Source organism: Asterias amurensis, chromosome 14 (genome assembly GCF_032118995.1).
Source record: "Asterias amurensis chromosome 14, ASM3211899v1".
NCBI classification, from domain to species: domain Eukaryota; kingdom Metazoa; phylum Echinodermata; class Asteroidea; order Forcipulatida; family Asteriidae; genus Asterias; species Asterias amurensis.
In genome coordinates, this window is record NC_092661.1 from 18,481,998 (window position 1) to 18,503,102 (window position 21,105).

General features: G+C 37.1%; 3 protein-coding genes across 3 annotated transcripts in view; 1 reads left to right on the forward strand and 2 right to left on the reverse strand.

The window, feature by feature from the left end:
* Positions 1–145: 145 nt before the first annotated feature.
* On the reverse strand, positions 146–12,635 carry LOC139947237 (dehydrogenase/reductase SDR family member 6-like). The gene is made up of 9 exons (XM_071945118.1): positions 12,203–12,635; positions 9,629–9,707; positions 8,700–8,796; positions 8,169–8,277; positions 7,243–7,303; positions 3,972–4,138; positions 2,599–2,682; positions 1,488–1,565; positions 146–747 (listed from the first exon to the last, which is right to left on the reverse strand). The coding sequence occupies exons 1-8, from the start codon at positions 12,275–12,277 to the stop codon at positions 1,512–1,514; spliced, it is 726 nt and encodes a 241-aa protein (XP_071801219.1). The 5' UTR covers positions 12,278–12,635; the 3' UTR covers positions 146–747; positions 1,488–1,511.
* A 776-nt stretch (positions 12,636–13,411) lies between these two features.
* The window catches only part of LOC139947222 (pyridoxal kinase-like), an 84,076-nt gene continuing 76,382 nt past the window's right edge, over positions 13,412–21,105 (reverse strand). The window contains exon 7 of the mRNA XM_071945096.1: positions 13,412–16,984. Within this exon, the coding sequence (XP_071801197.1) occupies positions 16,866–16,984 (119 nt within the window). The 3' untranslated portion in view covers positions 13,412–16,865. The remainder of the gene's footprint in view (positions 16,985–21,105) is intronic.
* LOC139947316 (uncharacterized) lies at positions 18,660–21,037 on the forward strand. The gene is made up of 2 exons (XM_071945213.1): positions 18,660–18,863; positions 19,385–21,037. The coding sequence occupies exons 1-2, from the start codon at positions 18,660–18,662 to the stop codon at positions 21,035–21,037; spliced, it is 1,857 nt and encodes a 618-aa protein (XP_071801314.1).

Below are 21,105 nucleotides of genomic sequence, written 5' to 3' on the forward strand. Positions count from 1 at the left end.
AGAATATTGCTCTATCTGTATGGCATCAGCATGTGCCAGTAAATTATAAGACTGCTAACAAACTGAGCTAATTTAATTATGGGTAGTCATGGCAACAGATGCCTAAACATGATGAAATAAAATGTCATCAGCAGAGGATCCAGGGTTTTTCCTATGGGTAAGACTTTTAATACTTATCATTTTGAAACAAAAGGGATGAAAAACACATTGACAACCGAAATGAAACATATGAGTGCAAATACCACTCATCACTGTGTGCTTTATGAGATATGGTATAAACAGATATGGTATAAAATAATAATAAAACATAAAGACACTGGTATTTTTCTAAAGTAATTTTGTTCAATGATTGCTTTTATTGTTACCATGTAAATAGCTTTATTTAGCATTTTTAAATGTTCTCTGTATGATATGTTATTTAATTCTATATTCACTATGTCCTGTTCATGACAATTTTTAGGGGGAAAAACACTCCAAAATTTAAAAGCAGTGTTTAAACTTGCTTTCTAACAATTTCATGTTTTCACCATCAGGGCTCCAATTTGAAGAGTATATGGTAATTAAAAATAATGCTTCAAAATAGATTGTTATAATTGATTAAAAAAATAAACTATTCCTTATTTTTAACATTAAACATACGCGCATTCTAGTGTTTTTAATTTATCGTGTTGACCATCTCAAAGAGGAATAAAAATCATAATAATTTGTTGAAAGAGTCCATAACCAGTAAGTGTTGTCCCAAACAAGCTGCGACAGAAAAACAAAAATAAAACAGAAAATAAAAAGGATTCAAACTCTGTGACAGAAAGCAAGACAGAAAATAAAACACAGACAAACACAAAATATTCCCAAATATTCCCCCCCCCCAAAAAAAAAAAACACAAAGTGTTTCAATACATTGCAGCTTGTTTCTGTTTTGTTACAAGAGCTAAGTGTGGTTTTCTTTTGGTAAACAAGAAAATAATTTAAACACTTGATTCATAATCAATGCCTTTGCATGATGTTGTTCAAAGATATATTTTAATAGTTTTTAAAAGCAAGCTCGTTTGTTTATTTTAATATAACATTGCCTTGAGACAAACCCCATACATGAAGCCATAATTGCATCCACGCCCCTTTTGTATTTGCGTGCCTCAACCTGCCGCAATAGCTTTGTTTAACTCGGCCCAACCAACATAGAACAATATTGAAGATCATTAATGAGGACTTGAAACTGTGGTGGAATTTCGATCTAGTAAGGTTTGCGGTAACACCATGTCATGATAATCTTTAACAAAGTTGGGATGTTTCTGATCAGTATCAATCAGTATGCTCTGATCCTCTTCTGGAGAGCATGTTATAAATTGGTCGTATGAGTATTCATAATTCCAATGGTCATGTACAATCTACCCTTTGTATGAAGATCTGTATTCATACTTTGTGGTAGACTTATTAAAAAAACAGACAAATATAAACGAAGAGATTAACAAGAAAGGAAAACAACTCACTTTTAACTCTGTAACTTGTAGGGTTCAAATTACCCATCCACCGTCCACTCTGTACTCAGAGCCATTCACAAAGCTTGACTGGGAATAAATTCAAAGGTCATCATTAAAGCAAACTTTCAAAGGTTAAGTTTATGTTTACAACCGAGAAAGACAACTTTGTGCACATGTGCATCATTACGTATTAAGTAGTACTATTTTTCCCTCTACATTCGTGCAAGTATTGTGCGTATTCAAATATTTTTGGGACCAATTTGGTCCCACTTAAATAGCTTTAACAGGTAACATAAACTTGCGAACTTAACAGGTCTCAATATTCTAATACGCATGAGTCTTGCACGGTCTAGTAATACCTCAGATGGGAATGCATTTGATTTAATTTGATCAAGCTGTACATATTGGCAACAAAATCTACGAAGTTGAAATTATCTTCTTCTTTTTAATGAAGAGGGGTGTTTATAGCTCAAAATCCTCACTAGCCTAACCCTTTTCCTCCCTATTTTCTGTTTTTGATTTCTTTTTAACTTCAAATACATGAATATCATTTCAATCAGACAAATTGACAAGGTGTGCTTAAAAAAGTCCCTTGCATGGGCCTCATACAAGTACTCTGACCCTTTCTACTTTTTAATTTGAAATCTAAATTTTACTAAGATCAAGGTTCAAGATTCGTTTTATTTCCACAGTATCAACAAGTAAAATACATTATCACGAGAACAAGAGTGATCAGTTTAAAGAATACAATACAGTAAAGATCTATCAAGATGAAAATAAACATGATACTGGATTCGAACTGCCTCTAGCTGCCGGGCAACCTCGGTAGTCTAGTTGGTAAGACACTGCTCTAGAATTGCAAGGGTCGTGGGTTCGAATCCCACCCGAGTAACATGCCTGTGATATTTTTTCACAGGACTCGGGAAAGTACTGAGTATGCAGTGCTGACACACATCGGTGTATGGGTAAAAACCAAAATTAATAAATATGATACTGCAGAATTTAAACAATATTTTCTGCAAAAGCAGCTTTATGAGATTGGGTCCTGGTTATGTATGAACAGGTTACATGTGACCAATAAATTAGTGTTTGAAAAAAATAATAAATAAAGCAAACTTACTTCATCAGATGCAAGAAACAGCGCAACATTGGCCACTTCTTGAGGAGTTCCAAAGCGACCTGTAGGCTGCCTTTTCATGAAGTACTGTTAGAAAATATACACAGAAATAGTCAATGATAACACAATGACAAATGACATCTACTCTGGTTATCTGCGAACACCCATTTATCTTCTCTATGGAATGTTGTAACAAGTTGGTATATGGGCAGATGATGTGTGTACATGTATGAAGGAAGGAAACATGTGGGCTCAAATGGAGATGATGGGTTGAGGGGAGGGCTCTTTAAGAATCCACGGCTCCGACGCTAGTCTTCCTTCTTTGGTCATAACAACGGGCCAAGCTAGCCTGAGCCGAATCTGTAGCAGAAGCCGTGGTTTGAAAAAGTGCCATTGATCAACAATGCCTGCATCTAGTCTAGTTGGCTTTTCATTGTCATATAGATAGTTCCCACATGACATAAATTGGCCATCTTTACAGGCAATTTGGAACACACAGCCATGCATTTTGCTGAAAGAACAGCGTGCAGCATGCGCACATTTCACAAAACTCGTTGCCCGATTGGTTAGTAAACAGCGTGGCTGCTTTAATTAACTGGGCACTTGACAAGCCAGCAAGCCAAAATGCAATTTGCCCGTAAAGATGGCACTATTGCAGCTTATCTAAAGGATAAGTTAGGGATAATGAGGAGGGGGTAGGATGATGAAGAGGTGGGGGTTGGATTAAGGGGTTGAGGTTAAATAATCCCTGATGCCAGACCTTTGGCCTTTTTGTTATACAAATGAAAATTGCAAAAAATAGTTAATGGCCTGACGTTTCGAGAATTATGAAAGATCGATAGGCTGCCATTGCTTTTCATTGTGTTTGGTATAATTATGGGAGATTTGACATATTCACCGAAAAACATTCCATAATTTCTCGCAAGAGAATGAAAAATCCAGGTGCCTTTCATGACAACATTTCTTGCAATCTTTATTAAGTCAGGGTTTCATTGTGACGATATTCTGAAGAAGTGGAGTCCAAAAAGTTGTTGCTTTTCAAAACACTGAACAGGGGCTCATTTAAAGTATTTTTATGTACCGGTACACTGACTTGGTTCACTTGAAGTGGATCAACTGCTAGACCACCGAGCTTAACCAGTGATGAGAGGCCAGTTTGAGTCATGTATTATTAGCTGTGGGTGCAGCAAATTGTTTCATTTGTGTAATAATTGTATCTGGATTCAAGAATATATATTTTTTCTTACAACAATAGCTGTCAAAGGTTTTTTTCTGCAGAACTCGGAAAGCACTAACTATCAAGTGTGTAGGTGTAATGTAAAAACCTAAATGATGTTTTAAAACCTGCTGCAATTACTTTATCAATTCAACCATACCTCTTTACCCCAAACTGTCATTCGTTCCCGTACAGAAGGTGTATCCACTGTTCCAGGACATATGCAGTTACAGCGAATACCATCTTTCACAAAATCTGCAGCAACACCTTTGGACATGCCAATAATGCCTGCTTTGGTCATAGCATAGATGCAACGATTGGTAACCCCTGAAAAAAACAAAAACATAAAGATTCTAATTTAGAGACATTAAATGCAGAGAGTCCTGCATATTACATTTCTGTTAGCACAGAATGTTCAAACCTTAGTCTACAGCGGTAGACCTAGTCTTTTAACTGTGGCATGTCATGGCCTAGCGGTTAAGAGCACCGGATTCAAGCTCTGGCGTTTGATCAGCAGATTGCGGGTTTGAGTCCTGGTTGTGACACTTGTGTCCTTAAGCAAGACACTTAACCAAGATTGCTTCGTAAAGTTGGGGAGGAAGTGCTTTCTGCTCTACCAGCCAGGCTTAGGATGATAACCAAGCCTACATCTGTATAAGCTGTAAAGGGGGTAACCCTGTTTCAGCCCCAGGAGTAGGTGGCAACGGCCCCTGAAAAAATAGTTGGTTGTAGTCCACACCTTGAAGTGTCTGGCGACTTGCATAAAACATATTTAAAAAAACATATAAATTTTACTTAACTCCTTAACCTAGATGCTTCACCTTAAGGGCTCATAAGCAGATAAATGGGTGCTACATGAGGTTATTAAGAACAGCTCTCAACCTCCACTGGAGTCAACATATGACCAACAAAGTCCTATGGGAACCTACCCATGCTATCAACAAAAATCAGAGAAGGATGTGTTTTGCTGGCCACTTCTACAGGAGCAAAGACGAACCAGTATCAAATACCGTCTGTGGACCCCTAAGCATAGGAGGAGGAAACCTGATAGACCGGCACTAATTTACACTGACATTCTCAAAATACACGCGGGACTTGAATCAGCAGATTTCAAGTCAGCAATGGGGGACAGGAAGGCTTGGGGAACCATCGTGATTTGAGGACATCACTTGACTTAAGCAAGTGATCATGATCTTGTAATGAGTCTTAAGTTATATAATGAGCACAATGGACTTACAACAAAAGCGCGCTTGACCTATTATAAAGGGCATTACCCATGTCACAATTGAGATGGCTTATTGAATGGTCGACTGGATATTAATAAAATCATGATTCTTCCTGCTAAAAATAAAATCATTTTATTTGGCACGTTGTTCCCGAGCAGTTAAGAGCACCAGACTCGAGCTCTGGTGTACTGATCAGCAGAGTGTGGGTTCAAGTTCGGGCGTTTGTGACACTTGAGCAAGATACTTCTCAATAAATGCATTGTCCTAGACTATGGATGAGACATCAAGCCGTAGGTCCCGTGTACTACATGTAGGTTTATATATTAGTAGTGCACACAAAATATTGAAGAGTAAGGGTTAACCCAGGTGTTTCTGGTTCACATAGCAAACAGTCTTGTTTAAAGTTTTCCTTGGGCTTGTGAGCTACAGTGATCACTTTTAAGAAACCCTTGGTTTCATTATACAAGAAATGGCTATGGGTTATTTTTAGTGAGCAAAAGCTACAGGGGTCGAAATTAACTACATTTTCAAGGTAGCCCACAGGGCTAGTAACCCTGAATTTTTACTAGCCCTGAATAAATTTCAGTAGCCCTGGCTGGATTTTTGTTTCCTTCTTTATTGCATTGATTTAATTGCTTTCATATACTAGGCGCCGAGCTAACATTATGTTGACAAAAACCAAACAATGACCATACCCTTTCATTGTAGAAAAGATTAAAATAAAATAATTAAAAAAAACAGTCTATACTCACAAAATTTTTGTTTTTTTGAAGAAGGTTCAACTCCTTCCAAAAAATGCCACATAATGCCGACAGCAGACCTGCCAACCTTGTCTTTTATTGTTTGAGTACCACATAGCGCAGCCGCATAAATCAGAAGCCCAGTGCACAGCGGCATAACCCAGAAGCCCAACTACTTGTACTGTTGTCGGCACAATGCTAACAGTCAGTCCGAAAACCGGGAAAAAGAAGAACAAATCGGAGGGGAAAACAAATATAAAAAAATTGGACTTTTAAAAAAAAAAAAAAAAATATATATATATAAAAATATTTTCCGGCAAAAATATTCCTCAGACAAAATGTATAGTGGGCGGGGGAAAAAAATCCCTGTAAGGCACGGCAAAAATGTTGCTGGCGCACGCCCCCGAAATTCCTCAGACTTTATCTCCAATGTTGGGCCAATATAGTCTGGTTCCCAGACCCAAAAATCTCCGACTAGGTTCTGTCGAATTTAGGGTCCGGTATCACCCAAAATCACGTGACCAAAAAGGAGGAATTCCTCCTTTTTCTAAGTTATCCGAAAAATATTTAATTATTGGATTGCAGATAGAGCAAGGGTGTGAAGCTTTTTAACGAGAGACGTCAAGGAATCTTTGGCCAGGGAACCAGACTAGGGCCAACACTGTTCAGAGCAAAAAATTCCTCAAGAAAAATACGGCGATGCCGAACACGTGCGTTGTGTGCACATACATCAATGCATACGGCTATATTTTATGTACTATACCAGATTGACCAAAACTGGATTGCGCCATTCCCACTCCCTCTGATACGCATTGGTTTATTCGTTTTCCAGCGGGAGTTAGAATTTAAAATATAATTCTAAGCACAACCTCTTTTTTATCGAAGCGCATAATGATCACTCAGATGCAGGGTGTCTTTGTTTGGTTGTTTTTGCACTTGGGGTCGAACGAATGACAGTTGAAGAACTTGAGAACAAAATTGTCCGTTCGTGTCGCGGACGTTACGTTAGTAGTACAATCAACCGGTTTACCAGGCGATGCGTCGTTTTTGTGTGTGCGTGAGTGTACTGTACGTAATGTAAGAATAGTTATTTACTGCAGGCAACATGATGAGACTCAGGACTTACCCTTCTTGTTATGACAGCGCTAGCGGGAGGGTGATCTGATATCAAAATATTTAATATCGCCCGATAACGAAATAAAAACAAGAGAAAATTCTACAACTTATTGTTAACACAGAAATATTTATGTTTGTTAAGATGTGAATTTGCTTTATTTTTCCACTAGCCCGCCGGGCTACTAAAACTGGGGGAAACGGTAGCCCGGCTGTCAAACTGGTAGTCCCGGGCTAGCGGGCTACCGGGAATTTCGACCCCTGAGCTATCACACAGCCTTGAGATCAAGGCTAGTGGTAGAGTAACAAAGCGAACCTTGAGACCAAACATGTTTAATTTCCCCATGATTACCTTTAATGCTGGATGCTACCGAAGACATATTGATGATGCTTCCTGATTTCTTTGCAATCATCTGTGGGAAATAATGATAATAAATCAACGATGTACTAATTTTTCATTTTTAAAGACAAGAATTACAACATAGCAACATACAAACTGGCAAGAAAGTTAAGGAAAGCTTGTAAAAACAGTAAAATCATTTTATTTTACACCAGTAGTGTTCATGTACATCCCTGGTTCTCCGCCAAAGTTTCTTTTTGTTATCTTCTGGTCAGGGATAAGAATTTGTTCGCTTAGTAGATAACATAAAGAAAATTGAAAGTGTGCCTAAATATGACCAACTATGAGTCAATATACAAAATAGAATTACTGATACTCCTAATAACACAAAAAAATTGAATTTAGAGGTCTCCGTATATCTACTGGGGAAACGCTTTAGGGCAAAGAATTGCTTTGGAGCGGCAATGAAGCAGTTAAAGGCAGTGGACACTATAGGTAATTACTCAAAATAATTATTAGCATAGATCCTTTCTTGGTGACGAGTAATGGGGAGAGGTTGATGGTCTAAAACATTGTTAGAAACGCTCCCTCTGAAGTGCCGTTTCGAGAAAGAAGTAAGTTTCCACGAATTTGATTTCGAGACCTCAGATTTAGAACTTGAGGTCTCGAAATCAACCATCTAAACGCACACAACTTCGTGTGACAGGGGTGTTTTTTTCTTTTATTATTATCTCGCAAGTTCGATGACCGATTGAGCTCAAATTTTCACAGGTTATTTATTTTATGCATATGTTGAGATACACCAACTGTGAAGGCATACTCTTTGACAATTACCAATAGTGTCCACTGCCTTTAACAGATTTTTAAAATGCGAGTCAAGTCTCAAAACACCATATAAGATTTTTCTAAAACAAAAGAACTCAGTTGTAAATACAAACCTTAGGTAAGAATGCTTTGATCATGTAGAATGCAGTTTTGATGTTAACATTGACGGATAGGTCAAAGTCCTCATCTGTGGTATCCAAAATAGTTCCATTTTCTACAATCCTAGAGGAATAAACAAAATTAGTAATGAGTTTATCACTAAACATTGGTTGTCAACTAATGTTATCCTTACTCAGCACTTCAATGTGTTTCATATCACTCAGTCTGATTGATAATACAAGTGTGAGGTTCATCCGGAGCCTCCACATGCAAACTCCATAATGACTAACTCAGCAGTTGTCAAAGTTACTATTGAGCCAGCCGTCAAATTCACCAATCTTTTCCTAACTTGGGATGAGTCGAGTTCCAGCCATAGATGTCAGGATGCATTCAACCCAACCTAAGTACCCGAGATAGGATTAATCCTAGCGTGTCGTGAAATCGGCTGCTGCTCATGTAACTATTGCACATGTATACCTTAATGATGTTCATAGGGTGTCAGTAGGGTCTTGATACTGAAATATCAGATTTTGTTTCTAACTTACCCCACACAGTTGAACAAGACGTCAACAGTTTCTATCTCAGCTGCAAGTGCCTTTATAGCATCATTGTCAGTCGCATCCAACTTACGGATCTCAATGCCTAGGAAAAAAAAGACAAAATCTCTAAAGTAAACTTACACAATGTTTCATACATTTCTCCGTAAATTAATTAGTAAATTCAAACATCTTGCAGTTAAGTACAAGGGATGATTCCTTTGTTGAAATTTTTACTAATTAACTAATGCGAATATAATCAGGTTGTCTCTGTAAAGCACATGGCTGAGCCCCTTCACTATATAATTGTCACTATGCACATGTTAGGACAGTCAAGACTTAAAGGCAGTGAACACAATTGGTAATTGTCAGACTAGCCTTTACAGTTGGTTTACAACATATGCATAAAATAACTAACATGTGAAAATTTGAGCTCAATCGGTCATCAAAGTTGCGAGATAATAATGAAAGAAGAAAACACCCTTGTCACACGAGGTTGTGTGTGTTTAGATGGTTGATTTCGAGACCTCAAGTTCTAAATCTGAGGTCTCGAAATCAAATTCGTGGAAAATTACTTCTTTCTCGAAAACTATGGCACTTCAGAGGGAGCCGTTTCTCACAATGTTTTACACAATCAACCTCTCCCCATTACTCGTCACCAAGAAAGGTTTTATGCCAATAATTATTTTGAGTAATTACCAATAGTGTCCACTGCCTTTAATGACAATCAGCCATCTAATATACTGCCCTCTAGTGACAAACCATCACGTATAAAGCTACACACTACAAAATCATTCTTGAAACATAACCCAATTAGTGTCTTTACTTGTTTCAACTGTATGAACCCAATACCATAAATGTACTTTTGTCCCAAATGAATGTATGCCACCGCCAACTAAATCATAAAGTTTAAGTTTCTGAATCAAAAGATTCTTTACCTGGTATTCCCTCCAGCTCCTTTAACTTTTCCACATTGATGTCTGTTGCAATAACTCTAGCACCTTCTCTGGCAAATGTCTGAAAATGAACACAAAAGATACTTTCAAGAAAGATTATACAGCAATTTGACAATTTTTGTTTATGTACAACCCTTAAAAGTCAATATGACATTAAGGGGGGGATGACTTTACTTATTTTAAATTGACAGCACTTTCAAAACACCTTAGAAAATATGTACACACTTCTTTTTGTTCCTACAAAATCGAAGGAAACATACATCATTGGTTATTGAAAGAGTGATCAAATTCCGATCGTCTATTTTTCTATCACACCATACCAACATGTGTAAATTTCATCAAATTCAACACGGTGTAAATGTAGTTTTAATGTTTGAACACACAACTCTAAACCTCCAGTGATGTGAACGACCTGAAGTGTGCACCACCACCTGACAAGTTATAGTGTGTGTACTTTTGTAGGTTTATTAGGTTCCACTTAAAATTATTTATTTAGCGTTATCACCCCTATCAAGCTATCATTGAACTTGGGAATTGTATAGATGTGTCAGTAATGATCCAAACAAACTCTGCAATGGGAAAGCCCTACACTATGCCCACCAAATGATAAACACAATGGGAATAACACAAACACAGTGTGTGTCAATGAACTTTACTAACAATGGGTACAAAAACTGTTGACAGCCAATAAAATACACATAAAACAATGAGTCAACATCATCAACAAATACATTTAATGGCAGTTTTTTTCTGAACTTTCCTATGATAATGATCCTTAACAAGAATTGTATGTTGACAAACACAAATCGCTTGGACAACACTTCTTTTGTTTTAGCCAAATGACCTTAATTTACATTTTGTCCTGGTGGGTCCACAAACAATAGGCATATGGGGACCCCAAGACCAGGGCCCAATTTCATGGCTCTGCTTATCGTAAGCACAGAATCGGGGCTTACAGAAGCAGGGAATTCTGTGCTTACGGCAAGCGTATTTCACGGGTTAGCGGCGAATTTGGGCTTCTGCGCGTGCGTACTTCACGTTACTAGGCGTTCTATGCTTACAAGGCTAGCGCAGAAATTCGCCGCTTGCACGTAAGCGGGGAATCGCGATCGTAAGCGCAGAATTTGGCGCTAAGCAGAGCCATGAAATTGGGCCCAGTCCACAGACCAAGTTTGGAGTTGATATATGCAAAGTCCTTCTTGAGTTATCAATTGGACAACATTTCTTTTAATTTAGCCTTAATGACCTTTACATTTAACTTAGGAGGTCCAGAAACAACAAAGCAATTATGCCTTAATTAAATGCACCTAGCTCATATTAGAGTGCGACAACCCACACTCAGAAACACCAGGCCAGTGACTACCCGATGAAGTTTTAACTGCTCAGCAAAAACATACCACATATATTGATTTATGCAAAATCATTGTTTATAGGCCTATATAGACTCTAACTAGGCCTATAATAAAAAAAAATAAGTCTAATAAGATAAAGCGTAAGTCCAAACTTCAGGTAAATAAAAGGAAAGAATCCTATAAATAGTATTGTGGACATGTCATGGCCAAGCGGTTAAGAGCATGCACCAAATTCAAACTCTCTGGGGTTTCTGATCAGCAGAGTGTGGGTTCAGGTCCCAGTCTTGACACTTATGTCCTTAAGGGATAATTTTCCGCACGTCGCCACCAATTTATCGGCCGTTAATTAACTCCAAAAACACTGAATTTGTTTCTTACCTTAGAAGAAGGGTTACCGCATATATACATAAAAAAAAAAAAACGTCCGGAATTGGTGGCGAGGTCGTACATTTTTTCCTTTAAACGCAAGACACTTAACCATCCCCATTGCTTCGTCCTTTGGATTGGCAATAAGCCATAGGTCCTATGTGTTGTTTAACGCACGTAAAAGAACCCAGCCCAGTAGTGCACTTATCGAAAAGAGAAGGATTTTGCCCCCGTATTCCTGGTTTGATTGGTAGCATATATTGCACCACCACAGCACCTTGTAAACGTCATGCCATGCCATTTTTGAAGATGTTTTACACAGCACCATGACTCATGGTGCTGTGTAAAACATCTTCAAAAATGGCATTGATGAGAAGTACCTCAACAAAAACATTGACATGTACAGTTTGCAGGATGTTCACCACAGGATATATGGAAATATTAAGTTCATTCTCTTCTGCTCTCACATTTGACTTTGCTACTTCCATTGCATTCAGTACTTTTGCAGTAAGTTTTGTGTGAGTATGGATGGGCGTTTTATAAGGCTTCATTTAGCCTTCATTATGCAGAGCCCGAATCTACAGGTAAACAGGTAAAAGGAGTAGATCTGAAAATTCAAACGTAGACCCACTAACCTTGCAAGACAAAAAAGACGCCACCCTGAGCTACCAAGAATCAAAATAGTACACTGCTGCAGTTCCACTCCAGCAGCCACACAAACACAGACAATCATCAGATCATGAGCTTGTTTGTTTGTTTGTTTGTTTGTTTAATTCACTACATAGATAGGAAATGGTTTGGGAAATGTTTGTCTTAATAATTTATAGTACAAACTTACTTCAGCAGTTGCTCTACCAATGCCCTGGGCACATGCTGTAGCTACGACAGTCTTCCCATTCAGTCTGCCCGCCATTGTTGCTCGACGAGTTGTGTATCGTCTGCTGCTGTTAAAAAAACTAAATACGGCAGGCAGTGCACACCTACGCCGTACACACCCACCACTTCATTAGACACGTGTACTGTACTAAACTGTACCAGTGCAAAAGTGATTGTTTTTGCTGGCGCGCAGTTGACGATGATGGAACGCCGAATGACTAGCATACAAATCGTTTAAGTGTTTGGCGTTTTCCGAGTTGGATAACACAAAACACCTATTGCAAACTTTCAGAATATGCTCGATGTAATTCCGGGACCTAGCAAAAACGGAGAGGTAACCATAGTTTTTGAGGCGGGCATTTCTCAGTCTTGAAAAGTAATGCCCACAAACTACATTGTCATTGAATTACCGAGCAATCCATTGGGCGTCCCATTTATTTAGCTTCCGTTTGCCAAAGATTGACAACAATGAGGGCGCTCGACCAAAATAACGGTACATGTTTTGGTGTCAATGTTTGGAATGCTGAGTGGGCGTTTCCTCAGACTGAACTATTTCGACGTCTCGACGATAAGATCCCTAACAATTTTCTGGGAAGAAATAAGAGTAACAACTTAGCTAAATTAATTGCACAAAATTTCTCATTAACTAACAAAATGTATAATACAGCAGTCATTTCTTTTTGCAAACGACATTTTCACAAGAGGGCGGTATGTCAAAATAGTGGTGAAACTTTTTCGTATTGGTGTTCAATTTTATGGGTAGAGGGTGGGGTTGCTAATCATAGTGTGACGAGAACCAACAAAATATAACAGTTAGGTTAATTAGCATGCACTATAATATTGTCCTACATTCAAAAACGATTATATTATTTAAATTTCAGGTCAAGATTTGGGGTGGTCCTTCATGAACTAAATTGTTTATTAAAATTTCGAAATGGAATTGTTTAGGATAAAGTTCAATTTTCAATGATAAGGAAGCCTGTCACATCTGGAGAAACGAACTTACTTATTGAAGAAAAACATTTCTCATCACAATTATGCCAATTCCATCCATAGCAAGACCCCAATTCGTTGCACATACAAGTCTTACATTATGAACAATTCTTAAAGTACACGATTATATTAAAAATAACTTCAGCCAAAAAAGCAAACAAAAGGAATACAATCTGTCTTTAACTTATAATGTCATCTTTAATGTACTTTTTGCAAGATTTATATTAAATTTTAACAAAATTGACTCCTCCCCATCTATATAGAATTCGTTTTGATCAAAATAAATTAGAACATAATCAAAATTTGGTGCAATTACAAACTGATAGTATGTTTATAATAAAGGCGAGTACACAACCTTTGAATATTATGTTTAAAAACATTAATTTTAACCCCCAAAGTACGAACAAAGGTATAAAACACCACATTCCATACACCTTCTAGTTTTCAATTAAAACTATTATTACAAGTAGACCTGTCAAAATCAAACTTTAATTGGAAGCTGACGCTTGTGAACAAAATTTACACCAAATGCTGATAATTATTTTCATATAGAAAGTTCTTTTGTATTTGTGTTTTGTTTGGATGGAGTTTTGGGACGCAGGAATATAAAAAAAAATCATAATTCTAACCATGATTTTTTTCAAAGATGAGAAGATTTTAAGCATTAACTTTCTTAGGGTGAGTTCTTTTATGTTTGATTCAAGTTAAATTGAATGGAAAACTAACGTGGAACCAGGTTTTGATAATAAGGTTATATAACTATAATAACAATCAAACTAATTGTGCAAATGTGCTCAAGAAAAGAAAGGAAAACAAAACTGACAACTCTCACTTTTTTTACAATCCTAATTGACAAAATAAGAGTAAACAAATTTTACAATCCAGATAAATCATTACAAAATTAACAATCAAACAAATGCTAAAGTCAATTTAATAAATTCAAATCATGCACACATGTAGTATCAAACTACACTCAAAAACATTAAACCCTGCACATTTCACTCACTGTATAAAAATAAGTCTCATTTTGAACTTCGTAATGGAGTTTTAAAAGTTCAAATCTGGTCTTTTTACTTTAATACATAAATGTCCTAATAGTGTTATTTGTTTTATAAAACCTATTCTCAATGTTCCCGGTAGTGGTCCTGCATTGAAAGACTGCAGAGGTACTACAAGATTGATTATTAGAAAATTTCATTTCAATCCAATTAATGACTTTTTAATACTTTTAGATGTAGGAGTAGACCTGATTTTATAAATTTGCTAGTGAAACAAAACATATGACTAATAGCTGGCTAAACATAATACACTTTAAAAGAGATGTAAAATATAAATTGTGAAATAAACAGATTTATTTACTATAGAAAATTTCAATCAGTTCTATTTATGAGAAATAAATTAAACCTTCCACCATTTTCCTTTTAAAATGCATGATCCAATTTCATAGAGCTGCTCAAGCAAAAATATTACTTGACGTAGCTACGTACATGGTAAATGTAATTTTACTGATAACCTATTATGGGCCCAATTTCATAGAGCTGCTTAAGCAACAAAATTTGCTTAAGCAAAAAAATCTTTGCTTTGTAAAATCAGATTACCGGCTAAGACTCCACTCAATTGTTATGCTAAGTAAACAACAGCTAAATATTAGTCACAAGCAATGTACATGGCATGACATTTTTGCCAGTAACATGTGTAAAAGAAGCAAGCTATTTTCGTGCTTAAGCAAATTTTTTGCTTAAGCAGCTCTATGAAATTGGGCCCTGGTATTATCAATATGTTGTGCTTCATAAACAGCTGGGGCGCTAAAAACAAACTCATCGTTAATCAAGACAAAATCAAAACAACAAGACAAAGATTGATACACAGTCTTTGAAAACATTTCATATAATCTTTGTGTTTTGAACTTCAAGGGGGTTTTCAGAATAGGACAACTTCTGTTGCTGTTCAACAAATTGTCAAAAAAATTGTTTCACGGCAATTAAGAAAAAATAACAAAAAGTCATTTACTTTTTATTCCACAATAATGAAGCAAGATGAAATGTGTAAAGAGTTTGGAAAATGTCTAAGTTTAAAAGTTGTTTGCAGTGGAGTTCATTGAAGATCATTTGATTGTATTGGGGATAGTGAATTACATAGTGGACATGGGTACGTTAAAAGGTTCCTAATCACACAATATCCAAGAAGAATTAGACTTATGTTAGGTTGTGTTACTTGATAAAGAATTTGTCACAGACAAATGCAAGTGCTTGGATGTTATATGAATATTCATCCCTTTCCTCAGAGATACTGCATAAATTTGTTCAAGTTCCCAACATCAGGAGCAGTGAACCTCAAGTTTAACCTTACAGTTCATTTGCATAATCTTGGGGTAAGTTTTTCCATAAGGAAGGATCAGGGTGTCGGCTGATAGAGGGTACATAGAAGTGTGTGTAAAGTAGATGAGAAAGGATAGTGGGAAGGATTCAGTAGTCTCCAGTGGTGAAGAGTGCATGCCAATGGGAGACTTTTTGAGAGCTCTGCCACTAGAGGGCAGCAGACCTACCAGGTAAGGGTGCTCAACTCCTATAGCAAACAATGGTAAATGCTAAAAATTCAAAAATACTCAAAACATATTTAGAAGTCTCTCAGCCTCTTGAAAATTAAATCAGATACATTGTCATACAACTAAACTTCAGATTTCTTCTCAATTTTTGGTAGTTCAGCATTTTGGAATTTTTGCTAATTACCCCAGAAGAAACACTCCCAAAAACTCATGCACAATGCTTGTTTTCCTTGGGGAACTCGTGTCCAGTACGTCCTGTTCCAGAACAGTTTGGTTTGCTGGCAATGTGTTATGAAAAACAAAATACAGTTTGGCTAAATCTAAAATACAAAATCAAAAACACGCAAAACACAAGGTATTTGCTGTCAGTGACCGTCACTCATGCTTCTCCTATTCCTAAGTTGTTGACATTACCTGGTGAAGGGCGCCCTCTCTTGGTGATTGGCAGATAGTCCAAAGTTTCCCAGTTCTGCTGCTAAAATTTTATTTTTATTAAAGACACTGGACACCATTGGTAATTGTCAAAGACCAGTCTTCTCGCTTGGTGTATCTCAATATATGTATAAAATAACAAACCTGTGAAAATTTGAGCTCGATTGGTCGTTGGAGTTGCGAGATAACTATGAAAGAAAAAACACCCTTGTCACACAAAGTTGTGTGCTTTCAGATGCTTGATTTCGAGACCTCAAATTCTAAACTTGAGGTCTCGAAATCAAATTCGTGGAAAATTACTTATTTCTCGAAAACTATGTCACTTCAAAGGGAGCCGTTTCTCACAATGTTTTATACTATCAACCTCTCCCCATTACTCGTTACCAAGTGAGGTTTTATGCTGATAATTATTTTGAGTAATTACCAATAGTGTCCACTGCCTTTAATACAAACTAATTCAAGGGTGGTAGAAAGGATATTTGAACAAAGTTCTCTTAGTGTATAACTTTTACAAACTTCTCACAATTTTACAAACCCTAATATTCTGGTTATTTGTTTTTTGTTGAAATCAAACGGTTGTGATGAATTTGACAGGGAATGCTAATTAGAATTTAATACATCCTACAACTGACTCAGTGACTCCACAAAATGTCTGTCAAAACTGAAGTGGTACTCCCTTCATGCATACTTTAGGATCTTCAAGGTCAGCTTTGCTCTGGACCATTCTGAGCTCCCTCTGGGCTGGCGATGGTTTGTTTCCTGCCCCAGCAAGCTCTGAAAAACAAGAAAGAAAAAAACAACATACCATCTTAAATAAACAGAGTTTTTTTTTGTATTACTTTTAAGACTTAGCTTGTATAATCAAAATTTACAAAGCCACCTGCAGTTCGTAGTTCAGCCAAGAAGAACACAGGGATGTTTTGAAAAGTGTGAAGTGACTTAACTCCCTTAATTTGTTGTTGCTGTGCAGTACAACAAAAATAAACCTAAGGGTTTCAATTTAAAAACATCTAAGTAAACTGTTATGCAATGAAGTCATCATGTCGCCATCTTATAGAACTTAAACAATAATGAAACAATGTGAGGCACATCTTTTTACTTGTGGCACACAGAATAGGCGAAGGAGCAGCCTTCTTTTTTACATCTAGCCAAGGGTGGCATACGCATTGACCCCATTCAACTGATGTCATCATCACAATAATCTTGATGCACCATTTTAGGAGTCAATGGCTTGCATTTTAAGGGGCACTAACCTATTGACTCCCTAAATGGTGGGTGTGGCACAATCCCTGCATGTGATGTGCATGCAAGGGGTCAATAATAACAAAATTTAGCTATTGTTTGTCCTGCGTATGGTCCATGTTAAAAAAACAGGTACAGAGGCATCTGATTTACAAACCTTTAAAAAATGACAGATGTGATGAAGACTAACTAATCCCTGGGAAAAAACCCTAACAATAGTAGAACAAAAGACCCAGACATCACAACAGCAACCATGAAACTATGACCTATTTATACACATTTAAAGTGTGAGGAGTTAAGTTGTTGGCTTCATTTCAGAATGTATTGATTATGTATCAAATCATTTTCTTTTGTCAAATACTTATCAGCCTTGGGGAGGATTTGTCTAAATTTAACAAATTGTTCTTTTTTTATATGATAGCTCAATACAATTGCCCTGAACTTGACATTCACTGGTGTTAAATAAAGCTCTTTTATAGTGATTATATTATCTCGTTCTGAGCGCATTACAGACAAACATATAACATCACATCCACTGTGGTTTCTGCTAAAAGAAGGTGAGTGTTGTTATGAGAATAAAACTACATCTTAATAGCCTTAATTTCCCAGGTTGTATCGTAAGTTGGGTGTGAGGGAGCCATTTCTCAAAATGTTTTCCATTGCTCGTAACCAAGTAAGTTTTTATGCCAACAATTATTTTGAGTAATTACCAATAGTGTCCAGTGCCTTTAATTGTTCCATTTTCATAAAGAGCCAAAAGGCCGGATTGAGATTTACATTGTACTTTGTGCTTAGCTTTAAACTGTAAATTTGAAATACTACAGCCAAGGTTTGCAGACCTCTTGTAAGATTCTGTAAAAAAAGTAACCTCTCTAGCCTATTGATTAACTAATGTCTTCTAAAATATTTGCTAAATGCCATTAGTCATTAGCCAAAGACTGTGTCTTTTGGTGAAACCTCAAAAGTGAGATTATGTTAACTTTATCAAAATATAACATGAATTTGCAAGAGGGAATTTCCACTGTTACTCATATTATTACAAATTCCAGAAGTGTTACAAACTCCATAACACAAGATCTGAGTTCTGATAACTTTAAACAACAACGACTCAAATTGTGGAAAAACACACTGTGATTATCAATGAGATCACTTAATTTCCTACACTATAAACATTAACTTGACATTTATTAATTCTTATACAGGGAAAATGGATGTGAAGCGTGGACATTGCTGGCGCTGCGAGAAACTTCTCCCTAAACATCTTGTGTGTTGTATTCATTGCTCAATGGCGGAGTATTGCTCAACGCTATGTCAAGACACAGATAGGATAAGACACACTTCTGTTGAGTGCTTGATGTTCGGTCCAAAGATATGCAATAAATGTGGATACAAAGGAAATAATACGAAACTGGTAAAACAAACAGCTTCAAAACCTGAATGCACCCTAATTTATTTTTAAAACATTTCTGGTTTTTTTAAAACACTTCTTCCTCTTCATGGAGAATCATAATAAAAAACAAGCATCTTCACATAAATATCAATGATCTTGTAAGATTTGTTTATGGTGTTCAAATCCTGTTTTGTATCAATCGCAGTTTAAACCAAAAAAAAAAAATAACAAAAAGGCAAATAAAAAAACGCAAAGAACCGGTTCACAAACTGATCAAATACACTATATATGGCAACATTGACCAGGTCAAGAACAACTTTTTAACAAGAGGAAACACTTATAAAAGAACTGGTTTGCATGAAATTAATCTCTTCTGGGAAGGAGTGTTGGTCTGAGTTCATATAACCCTTGGTGTTGACATTTCAGACAATGTACTTTACTCATCTTCGGAAATAAAAGTCCCTTCAGCCATTATGTATCAATGTCTTAATCGGATCTTGGAAAAAGGTGAATTTCTAATTTTGAAATGTTTATCTTTTCAGTGTGATGGATGTAACGAGGTATGGTATTGCAGACCACGCTGTAAGCAGCTTGATTTAAAGGACCACAAACCATTCTGCAACAAGGTCAAAGCTTCAATCAAATCACTGGCAACTGGGCTTACTCTGATAAGACCTAGGTTAAGACTTGACGATACACATTACTATTTTGGAAATACTATGGCGAAGGATTTCCTTCAACTCGACAACAATGAGTGGTCTGAAATGGAAAACAAAACAGATGTCAGGTTGGTGAGGGATTTTCATATATTGTCAGCTGGTTGCGGAGACTTACGCAACACTGTCTTAACAGCAGCTTCCCTTCCTGCCAGGTACCAGGGAAGTCTTTACATCACTCTCAATGACTTTGACCCTTTTGTCATGGCAAGGAATGTCTTGTTTCTTTTTATGTTGGTTCGGTTTGCAGACACTGAGGGAATTGAGAGCAGTCTGACTACCATCTGGTACTCAGTTCACATTACAAAGAAAGAGTTTAACTTGATCAAGACCAGCTTGGATGAGCTCATTCAAATGACCCCTCAAAGTCTCTTAAACAATACAAAAGGATTGGTGAGTGTCCTGGGTACAGATCTGATGTCTCTATGTCAAGTTTGGTTGGGATGGAAGTCTTTGGAGTGTCAACGAGACAAGCGATCGTCAATAAATCTCAGACAGCAAAGAGCAGACTCTTTAATGTCCAAGAAGGTCAAGCACGGACACATCATCTATCTTAGTCGTTTGACCCCCAATGACAGACAAGTGATGGAGAACTGGTTTAAGCATGGGTTATTTATTCCAACCGAGACAACAGAAAGTGATTTGCCATTTGATAACCCAACAATGACAGGTCAAAAAGCTCCTGCTGGTATAAAGAGATTAGTTCCAAAAGATAGCACACTATTCTACTGTATTGGAGTAGACTCATATCCTTTTGTAGTGTGGGATTGCTTGAGGGTGAGGGAGTCCGAGACAAGACCCTACCCAACCCCTATGGTGATGTACCACAGCTACATCACAAAACTCATCCAGAAAGTCAAAAGTCTAATCCAGCAAGGAAGACTTAACATTGAAGTCTCTCTGGCAAACTGTCTGAACTTTCCTTCAATTCATAAGTCTCTTAAGATGTCCAACTATGATCGCATCTTCACATCCAATCTTGCTGACTATCTTGGTATTGCCAGGCTTCTGCAAACCTTCAAGCTGCTGCTGAATTTCAACAACAGCTTCTCTGCTCTTGTCACCGAGACAATGAATTGGTTCAAACTCATCCCCGAAGCTGATCTGGAAAAGCTTCAGGAAACCCCGGAGATTTGGAAATGCTTCGCAGCATACATTCAAGATATACCCCAAATGACCCATGACCTTCCAATGACCTTTGACACTGGCTTCAACAGCCTACGAGAGTATTACAACATTACATCTTGCTTCCTGGAATATCTGAGAGCAGATATCATGGCAGGTGAAATTGAGACAGAGCCACTTCAAAACGTTCCCTCATTAAAAACAACGATGGAGTACAACGGAATGAGAATGCGGGATTTTCGCAAGAAGCAAAACAAGAATGTCCCATTTCAGTATCGTGTGAATGCTAGAGATCTTAACATGATGATTGGCTGCAACAGAGCAGTTGAGTGGTGTCTATCACTTAATGATTAGTACAATTTTTAAAAAGTTCTCATGACTGAGTTCAAAATCAGGATGTAGGTTGAATCCTGGTCATGTCT

Bases quoted from the DNA above. Each gene is read 5' to 3' on its own strand.
- LOC139947237 (XM_071945118.1), bottom strand. From the start codon at position 12,277: ATGGCGGGCAGACTGAATGGGAAGACTGTCGTAGCTACAGCATGTGCC. The intron at 8,278-8,699 runs GTAAGTTAGAAA...TTATTCCTCTAG, and splicing joins GTCTTGTTCAACTGTGTGGG to GATTGTAGAAAATGGAACTA. The intron at 7,304-8,168 runs GTTTGTATTTAC...TATTTCCCACAG, and splicing joins TCAAAGCATTCTTACCTAAG to ATGATTGCAAAGAAATCAGG.
- LOC139947316 (XM_071945213.1), top strand. From the start codon at position 18,660: ATGGATGTGAAGCGTGGACATTGCTGGCGCTGCGAGAAACTTCTCCCT. The intron at 18,864-19,384 runs GTAAAACAAACA...TTATCTTTTCAG, and splicing joins AAGGAAATAATACGAAACTG to TGTGATGGATGTAACGAGGT.